Consider the following 13,975-nt stretch of genomic DNA (forward strand, 5'->3'; position numbering starts at 1 on the left):
CCACAGGTACAGCAGACCCTATAGGCTAGGATATTCACAACACCACTGGTACAGCAGACCCTATAGGCTAGGATACTCACAACACCACTGGTACAGCAGACCCTATAGGCTAGGATACTCACAACACCACTGGTACAGCAGACCCTATAGGCTAGGATACTCACAACACCACTGGTACAGCAGACCCTATAGGCTAGGATACTCACAACACCACTGGTACAGCAGATCCTATAGGCTAGGATACTCACAACACCACTGGTACAGCAGACCCTATAGGCTAGGATACTCACAACACCACTGGTACAGCAGACCCTATAGGCTAGGATACTCACAACACCACTGGTACAGCAGACCCTATAGGCTAGGATACTCACAACACCACTGGTACAGCAGATCCTATAGGCTAGGATATTCACAACACCACTGGTACAGCAGACCCTATAGGCTAGGATACTCACAACACCACTGGTACATGCAGCAGACCCTATAGGCTAGGATACTCACAACACCACTGGTACAGCAGATCCTATAGGCTAGGATACTCACAACACCACTGGTACAGCAGACCCTATAGGCTAGGATACTCACAACACCACTGGTACATGCAGCAGACCCTATAGGCTAGGATACTCACAACACCACTGGTACAGCAGATCCTATAGGCTAGGATACTCACAACACCACTGGTACAGCAGATCCTATAGGCTAGGATACTCACAACACCACTGGTACAGCAGACCCTATAGGCTAGGATACTCACAACACCACTGGTACAGCAGACCCTATAGGCTAGGATACTCACAACACCACTGGTACAGCAGATCCTATAGGCTAGGATACTCACAACACCACTGGTACATCAGATCCTATAGGCTAGGATACTCACAACACCACTGGTACAGCAGACCCTATAGGCTAGGATACTCACAACACCACTGGTACAGCAGACCCTATAGGCTAGGATACTCACAACACCACTGGTACAGCAGACCCTATAGGCTAGGATACTCACAACACCACTGGTACAGCAGATCCTATAGGCTAGGATACTCACAACACCACTGGTACAGCAGACCCTATAGGCTAGGATACTCACAACACCACTGGTACAGCAGATCCTATAGGCTAGGATACTCACAACACCACTGGTACAGCAGACCCTATAGGCTAGGATATTCACAACACCACTGGTACAGCAGACCCTATAGGCTAGGATACTCACAACACCACTGGTACAGCAGACCCTATAGGCTAGGATACTCACAACACCACTGGTACAGCAGATCCTATAGGCTAGGATACTCACAACACCACTGGTACAGCAGACCCTATAGGCTAGGATACTCACAACACCACTGGTACAGCAGACCCTATAGGCTAGGATATTCACAACACCACTGGTACAGCAGACCCTATAGGCTAGGATATTCACAACACCACTGGTACAGCAGATCCTATAGGCTAGGATATTCACAACACCACTGTTCTCAGAATAGCAGACAATAGAACAGAATAGTATAGTTACTTTATTTTTCCAGAAGGAACTCCAGATACTTATATAAACAGCAACATTCACACACAACAGATACATGATGTGTCATTTTGTAATCATTCAATAAGGAGGATTGGCCTACCCCTATGTGTGTTGTGTAAATTCAGACCTGTATATCCACTCTACATATTCCATGTTATTCAGTTGGTCCACTGTTTAGGGGAAATGCTATAGGCCTCATTAGCATAATGCCTAGCAACCACAGGGTCAAAGATGAGTGGAGGCTATGATTGGTGGAGAGGGGTGAGTGATGGTAATGATGATGATGGTCGGTGTGACACGGCTTTGTTTTGTGTTCATCATTAGCAGGCTAATCATGCACACGCTACGTCACGTATACAAAGCTGAGGAGACGTCAGCATGGTTCTCATCTAGCAAGAGGATAAATTACTGAACCATTTAGGCTACTATTCCAGTGTCCCAAATTGCAACACATTCCCTATAAAGTTCATTTATTTTGTCAGTATACTTTTTGTGAAAAAAGCCTAGGTCAAAAGTAATGCCCTATGTAGGGAATTCGCCATAGGGCTCTTTAAAAACAATAATAATAATAATAATAATAATAAAATATATATATATATTTTTTAAAACTTGTACCCCTTTTTCTCCCCAATTTCGTGATATACAATTGGTAGTTACAGTCTTGTCCCATCACTGCATCTTCTGTACAGACTCGGGAGAGGCTAAGGTCAAGAGCCATGCGTCCTCCGAAACACGACCCGAAACACGACCCTGCCAAGCCACACTGCTTCTTGACACACTGCTCGCTTAACCCTGAAGCCAGCCGCACCAATGTGTCGGAGGACACACCGTAAAACTAGCGACACCGTAAAAGTCAGCTTGCAGGTGCCCGGCCCGCCACAAGGAGTCGCTAGAGCGCGATGGAACGAGGAAATCCCAGCCGTCCAAACCCCTCCCCCTAATCAGGACAACGCTGGGCCAATTGTGCCCTCATGGGTCTCCCGGTCACGGCCGGGCTGTAACACAGCCTGGGATAGTGATGCCTTAGACCTCCGAAGCGTTCGGGAGGCTCCAGCCATAGGGCTCTTGTCAAAAGTAATGCCCAATGTAGGGAATAAGGTGCCATTTGACCAATTGTAGGCCTGTTGTAGCCTACCTTTATCAGTGTCTCTATGTGGGACTGGTGGGATCTGAACCCTGGTCTCCCGCTCAAGAAACCAACGTCTCAACCATTAGAACAAGCGGATAATTCCCTATTGGACCCGAGGGTGACACCGATTTTAAGTGACAGGCACTACCTCCTCAGGAGAGCGTGAGTCCAACACACCGCCTCTACATGCATGATTCTGTGTCTATAGTACATTTTACATTTTAGTCATTTAGCAGACACTCTTATCCAGAGCGACTTACAGTTAGTGAATATTTTTTTTATTTTTATACTGGCCCCCCGTGGGAATCAAACCCACAACACTGCCGTTGCAAATGCCAGGCTCTATCAACTGAGCTACATCCCTGCCGGCCATTCCCTCCCCTACCCTGGACCAATTGTGCGCCACCCATGAGTCTCCCGGTCGCGGCCGGCGGCGACAGAGGCTGGATTCGAACCAGGATCTCTAGTGGCACAGTTAGCACTGTGATGCAGTGCCTTAGACCACTGCGCCACTCAGGAGTATGTGTCTGTGATTGACTGTGTAACTGTGTGCTGACCTGAATCTTTATGGCACATGTGGTAGGGGCTCCCTGCTCTCCCCACAACCCCTGGTTCGCTGGATCAAGCCCGTCTCCATCTGCTACACTGGTGGCGGAGTGGGATCAGTGCGGCATCTTAAGGTTGTTTGCGAAATGAATAGAAAGAAAGCTCATTGAAACGTGAAGCCTTCATATGATTGTCTGGGGTGGGATAGTTAGGCTACATGAGAAGGCCCTCCAAGCCATCACAACAACAATAACACAACTGTCAACAACGCTGCTTGTTTCCATGGTGCTGCTGCTGATGAACACCATATGAGACCTGAGAGGAGCCCGCCCCCAGCGGTGAGGACGGGACTGCGTGCGCTGTGTGTGTGTGTGTGTGTGTGTGTGTTGGTAGTGGGAGAACTGGCCAGGCGAGGGAGCCGGATAAAGAAAGGAGAAGAAAAAACAGCCTAGAAGAGAAGGGAGCAAGCAACGCTATTCGACCAACGGATAGGACAAGGCCAGCCACGGCTGGTCGGACGGAGTGGAGTTTATTTAAAACATGTATTTTATTCCGTCGTTTTATTTGATCCTGTAGGCTACTAGCTACGCTACTTCTTCCCAGCCGTGCAGGTTATCCTGGGAAAAGAAGGCAACGAAAACGGACACGTTGGGGATTTATGTGGACTAGTAGCGGAGCTGTTGTAGGCTAGTGTGGCGCTACTCTTCTTTCTCATTGTTAGAGAAACACGGAGATACATGGTGGTTGGATTCCAAACTGGTTCGCCTACATTTCCCGTCGCTTTCCACGAGACAGCGTTTGGATATAGGCCGGATGATCATTTTGTCGAACGCAGGAGTAACATTTGTGACAAGCTAGTCTGCTAATTGTTGCCATTTTTCTCCCTCGCAGCGGCAGCACCGTTCGTTCTCCCTCCCCCTCTTTTGTCGTTCGCCAAGCTGACCATTTTAAAGGCAGCTCTACCTTTCCTTCCAGGCTTTATTTTTTTCCTTGTGGCCTCCTCGCTCCCTCTATCTGCCTCAACCGTGGAACTAGAACCCTGCACACGCGTTCGACTCAGAATACAAAAGAAATCAGGCGAATCTCGGCCGGGTTATGCCAAAGAAAATAGTGTTTTATTTGTTTACAAGTACTGTGTAGGCCCTGGTCGACCGTTTACTTGTTTTTTGTTTTAGACAATTACATGTTTACAGCTTGCTTGCCGCTGTTGGTCATTTGAACGAGCAATGCACTTTTGTAGTTAGTTTTATTTCTTCCTTTTTTTATTGGCTACTTTGAAACACTGTGTTTCGAGTCAGGGACATTCAACTGTAAAAGGCAACTAGCCTAGGCTACCTCTGGAAAAAATATACTATTTTCTCCTCTTCCTCCCTTCATCCGACACTGTCACCTTTTCCCCCCCTAGTTTTGTCGCAAAAACGGCGAGATTTTTCTGAAAGGCATGGAGGACCAGGCCCGCATGATGTCGGGTCTCGTCGGACTGTCCGGACTGTCTCATGCCGACGTGGGGGACCATGACGCGGGGAGGAAGCAGCACGCCCTCGGCCAGCCGCAGCAGGACATCGGCGATATCCTCCAACAGATCATGGCCATCACGGACGAGAGTCTCGACGAGGCCCAGGCCAGGTAACACCTTCCCCGAGGAGAGAAGGAGGGAGAAAGCCGGGGGTGGGGAGAGGAGGGCTGGGGAACAGGGGAGAGATCCAGGTTGATGTTACCACTCTTATATGATCCAGGATCATTATACGACATATTAGCCCTGAACTTATGCATTCATTATGTGGTGTAAAGGTAAAACTGACCCTAGATCAGATGTAAAGGGCACCTCTTTTGCTTGGTGAATAGTAAGAAGCAGGGAACATGATAATATGCCATTTAGCAGACGCTTTTATCCAAAGCGACTTACAGTCATGTGTGCATACATTTTTGTGTATGGGTGGTCCCGGGGATCGAACCCACTACCCTGGCGTTACAAGCGCCGTGCTCTACCAGCTGATCTACAGAGGACCACATGGTTCCAGGGGAGAGGGGCCTGTATGATGACTTTCTGGCCATAATAACAACTGATTTCACATCGTCTCTTTGACACTCACACAGGCTACACACCAGTCCCAGTGCGCTGGTTATTCATTCAGGGGGGTTAATTAATAGTCTCTCATGTCGTTATGGTAACGGTCTGTGTATGTCTGTGCGCAGACAGACCTCGCTTTTATTTGCTATACTTTACTGCGCCGTGACGTTAACGTTGAGCTCCACGCGCGAGCCCATGTCATTTGCGCCTGCCTTCTTTCGCCCCGTTTAAAAATCTACACTAGGCGATTACATTTTTATTAGCAGTATGCTTTCACTCTGTTTTCCTTCTGTCTCTCTCTGTTTCTATTTTCTCTTTCTGTTGTTATGCTATTCTCTCCGTTTTTATTCTCTCCATCCCTATCTCTCTCTGTTGTTATTCTCTCTCTCTCCTCCTCCTTTATATAAATACTCTTCACTTTGACGACCGCCCGGCGGACTAATTAACTGGAATGAGTTTGCTGTGGCCGCCTTGATTGATCGGTCATCACGTCATTAACATGGAATAATGACAAAGGATCTTACCGCGACTGGGAGAGGAGAGGGGGATGTCCCCGCATTTGAAATGGAGATGGCCGTTTGGGATCTGGTGGTGGTGACTGTCAGGTGGTTGAGGTCGCTAGTATGGTGGGGGCTGGAGGTGTTTTAGTCAGCGGTTGGAGTGAGTTTCCTTGTCCGTGAAGGGAAACGCGGATCGAATTTCACACCGCTTGACCCCCAGTCGCCGTAAATAGCCCGCTGGATGATGCTGCGGACCCCGGTGGCGTCTGTTTTACGTATCACAGTCCCGCAGGCCAGCTGGCGGCTTCACAGAAACATTTACATTATATGTGTTAATCTGTGATGGGATTATTACTTAATTTATAGGCCTATAAACCCTTTACTAAACTATAGAATTAACCACTGACATTAACATTGTTAATCTGTGATTTACTTTAGGCTATTTATAGCCCTACCGTCTAACCATCACAACTATAGAATGAACAATTGACGTAGTGTTTATCTTCTATGGAGTGGTCTAATGTGTTTTTATTATTTAAATTATAGGACCATAGGTCTTACAAAACAAACAAATGGACTAAACTATAGAATTAAACGTCTAATTACCATCTTATTACAATATTATTAAATACATTGTTATTGCTGTTGCTGCATTGGGTGAATTGGCTCCTTCTAGGAGTGTGATGTATAGCCTACATATCTGCTACTGTTCTGCCAGTATCACCACACAGACAGACACACAGACACATTATCTCCCCCCTCTCCTCCAGTCCCTTCTGGGTGTTTGTCCTGTTCATTGTGAGAGGAGGGATGCAATCAATTCTCGGATAATACTGCACGAGAGAGCAGCTGTCCACACACACACACACTCTGTTACCAATATAGCTTGGCTCCAAAGGCCTATGGATACCTACTGTATGGTTTTTGGAGCCTTCTTCCACTCAGTGAAGCCCCCATATTAAAGACTAGCTGTATATTACTCATTCATGGGTGTGTTATGGTGGTGTGTGTGGATGGTGTATCATCCTGGTCAGTTGTGACAGTAGAGGCTATACAGGCTGGTGTATCATCCTGGTCAGTTGTGACAGTAGAGGCGATACAGGCTGGTGTATCCTCCTGGTCAGTTGTGACAGTATAGGCTATACAGGCTGGTGTATCATCCTGGTCAGTTGTGACAGTATAGGCGATACAGGCTGGTGTATCCTCCTGGTCAGTTGTGACAGTATAGGCTATACAGGCTGGTGTATCATCCTGGTCAGTTGTGACAGTATAAGCTATACATGCTGGTGTATCATCCTGGTCAGTTGTGACAGTAGAGGCGATACAGGCTGGTGTATCCTCCTGGTCAGTTGTGACAGTATAGGCTATACAGGCTGGTGTATCATCCTGGTCAGTTGTGACAGTATAGGCGATACAGGCTGGTGTATCATCCTGGTCAGTTGTGACAGTATAGGCTATACAGGCTGGTGTATCATCCTGGTCAGTTGTGACAGTAGAGGCGATACAGGCTGGTGTATCATCCTGGTCAGTTGTGACAGTATAGGCGATACAGGCTGGTGTATCATCCTGGTCAGTTGTGACAGTATAGGCTATACAGGCTGGTGTATCATCCTGGTCAGTTGTGACAGTATAGGCGATACAGGCTGGTGTATCATCCTGGTCAGTTGTGACAGTATAGGCTATACAGGCTGGTGTATCATCCTGGTCAGTTGTGACAGTATAAGCTATACATGCTGGTGTATCATCCTGGTCAGTTGTGACAGTAGAGGCGATACAGGCTGGTGTATCATCCTGGTCAGTTGTGACAGTATAGGCTATACAGGCTGGTGTATCATCCTGGTCAGTTGTGACAGTAGAGGCGATACAGGCTGGTGTATCATCCTGGTCAGTTGTGACAGTATAGGCGATACAGGCTGGTGTATCATCCTGGTCAGTTGTGACAGTAGAGGCGATACAGGCTGGTGTATCATCCTGGTCAGTTGTGACAGTATAGGCGATACAGGCTGGTGTATCATCCTGGTCAGTTGTGACAGTATAGGCTATACAGGCTGGTGTATCATCCTGGTCAGTTGTGACAGTATAGGCGATACAGGCTGGTGTATCATCCTGGTCAGTTGTGACAGTATAGGCGATACAGGCTGGTGTATCATCCTGGTCAGTTGTGACAGTATAGGCTATACAGGCTGGTGTATCATCCTGGTCAGTTGTGACAGTATAGGCGATACAGGCTGGTGTATCCTCCTGGTCAGTTTCAACATCTATTCCGTGTTTCTTTTCCGTCCTCTCTCGTCCCTGTCTGGTTTCTCTCCTATAGATGATGTGAGAAGCAGAGTAGGTGAGCAACGTTGAGCGGTGGGAAATCCCGCCCATCGCTCACGGACAAGCACCGCTCCGGCGCTCCACAGCTTTTCCAACCGCTCCGCCAAAAAAATAAACACTCCTCGCTCACAACAACAACAAAAAACTGCAGCTCCAAATTCGCTCCATTCATTAAAATCACCATTTAACCAACACCCATCTGTTTTAGTGACAATCTGGAGCTACCATTTGGTCGTGGACATTACATCACCTCACTCCCTCTCTTGCTCTCAGTCCTCCTCATCTTTGTAAGTCATCTTGATTTAGCACCTGTGTGTTTTATCAGTTTCTTTATGAAAATATTTAGCCAACTCCATGACCGTAGCTAAAGCAAGGGGCTATTAGCAGCACACAAGTAGACTACAGATGCATGCTGGGCCCGGGCATGCCCTGAGCTCGTGAAGTACACTGAGCGAAATTGGAGCGGCCCAGAAAGGCAGACGCTCCAGCCTTTGGGAAAGTCGTTCTGCGCTCCAGTCGAATTGGGCAGGCTCCGCTCCTCGCTCCGCTCCAGCTTCGCTCTGTTCACATACTCTGGTAAGAAGGAGCTCCTGGCCTGTTTAGTTTTCTCCTCACTTCTCTCTCTCCTTCTCTCCTCCCTCCCTCGCTCCTTCTCTCTCTCCTCCTCTCCTCTGTAGAGTATATAAATATAAAAATAAATGTTTTTTTGTAATACCCGTAGTATGAAAAAAAATTTTTTTTGTGAAAATGTGTACACTCACTACTGTAAGTGGCTCTGGATAAGAGCTTCTGCTAAATGACTCAAATGTATACATTCTGATATACCACAGCTTTCAGCCAATCAGCATTCAGGGCTCGAACCACCCAGTTTATAATATAGTATAGAGGCCACACACACGCGCTCTGTGAAGGACCTTACTGGTTGGTCATGATGACACCACACTGTCTGAGACTACTGTGATACACAGTAACTATACTAACTGGTTGGTCATGATGACACCACACTGTCTGAGACTACTGTGATACACAGTAACTATACTAACTGGTTGGTCATGATGCTACCACACTGTCTGAGACTACTGTGATACACAGTAACTATACTAACTGGTTGGTCATGATGACACCACACTGTCTGAGACTACTGTGATATACAGTAACTATACTAACTGGTTGGTCATGATGCTACCACACTGTCTGAGACTACTGTGAAACAGAGTAACTATACTAACTGGTTGGTCATGATGACACCACACTGTCTGAGACTACTGTGATACACAGTAACTATACTAACTGGTTGGTCATGATGCTACCACACTGTCTGAGACTACTGTGATACACAGTAACTATACTAACTGGTTGGTCATGATGCTACCACACTGTCTGAGACTACTGTGATACACAGTAACTATACTAACTGGTTGGTCATGATGACACCACACTGTCTGAGACTACTGTGATACACAGTAACTATACTAACTGGTTGGTCATGATGACACCACACTGTCTGAGACTACTGTGATACACAGTAACTATACTAACTGGTTGGTCATGATGACACCACACTGTCTGAGACTACTGTGATACACAGTAACTATACTAACTGGTTGGTCATGATGACACCACACTGTCTGAGACTACTGTGATACACAGTAACTATACTAACTGGTTGGTCATGATGATACCACACTGTCTGAGACTACTGTGATACACAGTAACTATACTAACTGGTTGGTCATGATGACACCACACTGTCTGAGACTACTGTGATATACAGTAACTATACTAACTGGTTGGTCATGATGATACCACACTGTCTGAGACTACTGTGATATACAGTAACTATACTAACTGGTTGGTCATGATGACACCACACTGTCTGAGACTACTGTGATACACAGTAACTATACTAACTGGTTGGTCATGATGACACCACACTGTCTGAGACTACTGTGATACACAGTAACTATACTAACTGGTTGGTCATGATGCTACCACACTGTCTGAGACTACTGTGATACACAGTAACTATACTAACTGGTTGGTCATGATGCTACCACACTGTCTGAGACTACTGTGATATACAGTAACTATACTAACTGGTTGGTCATGATGACACCACACTGTCTGAGACTACTGTGAAACGCAGTAACTATACTAACTGGTTGGTCATGATGCTACCACACTGTCTGAGACTACTGTGATATACAGTAACTATACTAACTGGTTGGTCATGATGCTACCACACTGTCTGAGACTACTGTGATACACAGTAACTATACTAACTGGTTGGTCATGATGACACCACACTGTCTGAGACTACTGTGATACACAGTAACTATACTTACTGGTTGGTCATGATGCTACCACACTGTCTGAGACTACTGTGATACACAGTAACTATACTAACTGGTTGGTCATGATGACACCACACTGTCTGAGACTACTGTGATATACAGTAACTATACTAACTGGTTGGTCATGATGACACCACACTGTCTGAGACTACTGTGAAACGCAGTAACTATACTAACTGGTTGGTCATGATGCTACCACACTGTCTGAGACTACTGTGATACACAGTAACTATACTAACTGGGTGGTCATGATAATACCACACTGTCTGAGACTACTGTGATACACAGTAACTATACTAACTGGTTGGTCATGATGCTACCACACTGTCTGAGACTACTGTGATACACAGTAACTATACTAACTGGTTGGTCATGATGACACCACACTGTCTGAGACTACTGTGAAACACAGTAACTATACTAACTGGTTGGTCATGATGACACCACACTGTCTGAGACTACTGTGATACACAGTAACTATACTAACTGGTTGGTCATGATGCTACCACACTGTCTGAGACTACTGTGATACACAGTAACTATACTAACTGGTTGGTCATGATGACACCACACTATCTGAGACTACTGTGAAACACAGTAACTATACTAACTGGTTGGTCATGATGACACCACACTGTCTGAGACTACTGTGAAACACAGTAACTATACTAACTGGTTGGTCATGATGACACCACACTGTCTGAGACTACTGTGATACACAGTAACTATACTAACTGGTTGGTCATGATGACACCACACTGTCTGAGACTACTGTGATACACAGTAACTATACTAACTGGTTGGTCATGATGACACCACACTGTCTGAGACTACTGTGATACACAGTAACTATACTAACTGGTTGGTCATGATGACACCACACTGTCTGAGACTACTGTGATATACAGTAACTATACTAACTGGTTGGTCATGATGATACCACACTGTCTGAGACTACTGTGATACACAGTAACTATACTAACTGGTTGGTCATGATGACACCACACTGTCTGAGACTACTGTGATATACAGTAACTATACTAACTGGTTGGTCATGATGACACCACACTGTCTGAGACTACTGTGATACACAGTAACTATACTAACTGGTTGGTCATGATGACACCACACTGTCTGAGACTACTGTGATACACAGTAACTATACTAACTGGTTGGTCATGATGACACCACACTGTCTGAGACTACTGTGATACACAGTAACTATACTAACTGGTTGGTCATGATGACACCACACTGTCTGAGACTACTGTGATACACAGTAACTATACTAACTGGTTGGTCATGATGACACCACACTGTCTGAGACTACTGTGATACACAGTAACTATACTAACTGGTTGGTCATGATGACACCACACTGTCTGAGACTACTGTGATACACAGTAACTATACTAACTGGTTGGTCATGATGACACCACACTGTCTGAGACTACTGTGATACACAGTAACTATACTAACTGGTTGGTCATGATGACACTGTGATACTCTGTGATGGCTACACCACTAGGTGTGTGGCTGTGTATGGCTCTGTTTTTAAAGGGTGTTTGATTAAATATTGTTATTCTGTAATTAAGCCTCTGGTAAGATCTCTCTCTCTCTCTCTCTCTCTCTCTCTCTCTCTCAGTTAAATAAAATAATGTCAGCAGGAATTCCCTCCAGAATGTGTTTGTGTGTGTTGAGAAGGTGCACTTTTAACCCTGGTTCAGGGGAAGATTGACAGCTGTGCTACTATCATAGTTTTGGTTCTGTCTTGTAGCTAATGAATCTCTCTCTCTCCTCCCCCGCTCTCTCTTCTCTATGTCTCTCTCTCTCTCTGCCTCTCCTCCCCTCTCTCTGCCTCTCCTCCCCCTCTCTCTTTTCTCTCTCTGCCTCTCCTCCCCCTCTCTCTCTCTATCTGCCTCTCCTCCCCCGCTCTCTCTTCTCTCTGTCTCTCTCTCTCTGCCTCTCCTCCCCTCTCTCTGCCTCTCCTCCCCCTCTCTCTTTTCTCTCTCTGCCTCTCCTCCCCTCTCTCTCTTCTCTCTCAATTCAATTCAATTTCAATTCAATTTAAGGGCTTTATTGGCATGGGAAACGTGTGTTAACATTGCCAAAGTAGATAGTAAACAAAAGTGAAATAAACAATAAATATTAACAGTAAACATTACACTCAGAAGTTTCAAAATAATAAAGACATTTCAAATGTCATATTATCTATATATTATGTATATATACAGTGTTGTAACAATGTGTAACAATCTCTCTCTCTGCCTCTCCTCCCCCCCCTCTCTCTCTCTCTCTGCCTCTCCTCCCCCCCTCTCTCTCTCTCTCTGCCTCTCCTCCCCCCTCTCTTCTCTCTCTCTGCCTCTCCTCCCCCCTCTCTTCTCTCTCTCTCTCTGCCTCTCCTCCCCCCTCTCTCTCTCCCACAGGAAACATGCGTTAAACTGCCACAGAATGAAGCCCGCCCTCTTCAGTGTGCTCTGTGAGATAAAAGAGAAGACAGGTGAGCCAGACAATCAGCTCTGACTTCCTCTATGATCGGCCAATCCCATTCTCTGTTCTACCGCTGGTGTCTTCAGTTACATTCAGAAATGTTTTGAACGTTGCAGATAGAAATGTGTAGAGCTTTTTTTCCAACCCAACAGAGCATTATAACCGCTCTACATTTCTATCTGACTCTTGTCTTGGGACTGGTCTGTCGTGTTTGGTTGACTCTTTCTGCTATTTCTCCATGGGGTTGACGTTGTTTACATGGTATAGCTCCGTTACAGGGTTTCCCTAAGCACTGCTCCGGAGTCAGTCTTCCCTAGCCCTAACAGGAATAGCCATACGACGGAATTGAATGAAACTGACTCTGGAACTGGTCTTAGTGGTTTGCGTGCGCTTGTGTGTATCTGCATGAGGCATGAGCGGGACTATCGTCTTTCCATTTCATTTCACACCCTCCTCTGTCCTCCTCGCTTTTTAATGTCACTTTTCTTTCATTCACGCGTCTCTCGCTCCCTCTCCCCCTCTTCTCGTGATGGAATACATTATGAGAGGCATCCTCTGCTGGCTGCCATGGCGATATGTCAATCACCCGGCGTTGCTCACTTCCGATTGGTCCAGAGGGGAAGGGGGAGGCCCGAGGCAGAGTGGGGGTGATGGTTGCCAAGGCAACTAGCTGTCTTATTTACCTAATGTCATTCACTTTGATTTTCACATTTGTACTCTGTGTCCAGAGAGAGAGAGAGGGAGGAGGCGGAGAGAGAGGGAGGAGGCGGAGAGAGAGAGGGAGGAGGCGGAGAGAGGGAGGAGGCGGAGAGAGGGAGGAGGCGGAGAGAGAGAGAGGGAGGAGGTGGGGAGAGAGAGGGAGGAGGGGGGAAGAGAGAGAGAGGGGGGAGGGAGAGAGGAGGGGGGAGGGGGAGGGAGAGAGGAGGGGGGAGGAGGAGAGAGAGGGAGGGGAAGGTGTAGATCGAGGTAATGATAGTGTTAGTGGGGGATATTCTCAGTGTAGTCATTATCATCTGAACACATGCCAGGTAC

The 13,975-nt window shown here is 46.4% G+C and overlaps 1 protein-coding gene across 1 annotated transcript; it reads left to right on the forward strand.

Annotated features, from left to right (window-relative positions):
• Window positions 1–3,652: 3,652 nt before the first annotated feature.
• LOC311114062 (pre-B-cell leukemia transcription factor 1-like) lies at window positions 3,653–12,976 on the forward strand (the record flags this gene model as incomplete). Its single annotated transcript, XM_084189335.1, has 2 exons — window positions 3,653–4,835; window positions 12,880–12,976. The coding sequence occupies exons 1-2, from the start codon at window positions 4,651–4,653 to the stop codon at window positions 12,974–12,976; spliced, it is 282 nt and encodes a 93-aa protein (XP_084045461.1). The 5' UTR covers window positions 3,653–4,650.
• Between the last annotated feature and the right edge of the window lie 999 nt (window positions 12,977–13,975).

The sequence above is a fragment of the Coregonus lavaretus genome (assembly GCF_964263955.1).
Source record: "Coregonus lavaretus genome assembly, contig: HAP1_SCAFFOLD_6921, whole genome shotgun sequence".
In the NCBI taxonomy this organism is placed as follows: Eukaryota; Metazoa; Chordata; class Actinopteri; order Salmoniformes; family Salmonidae; genus Coregonus; species Coregonus lavaretus.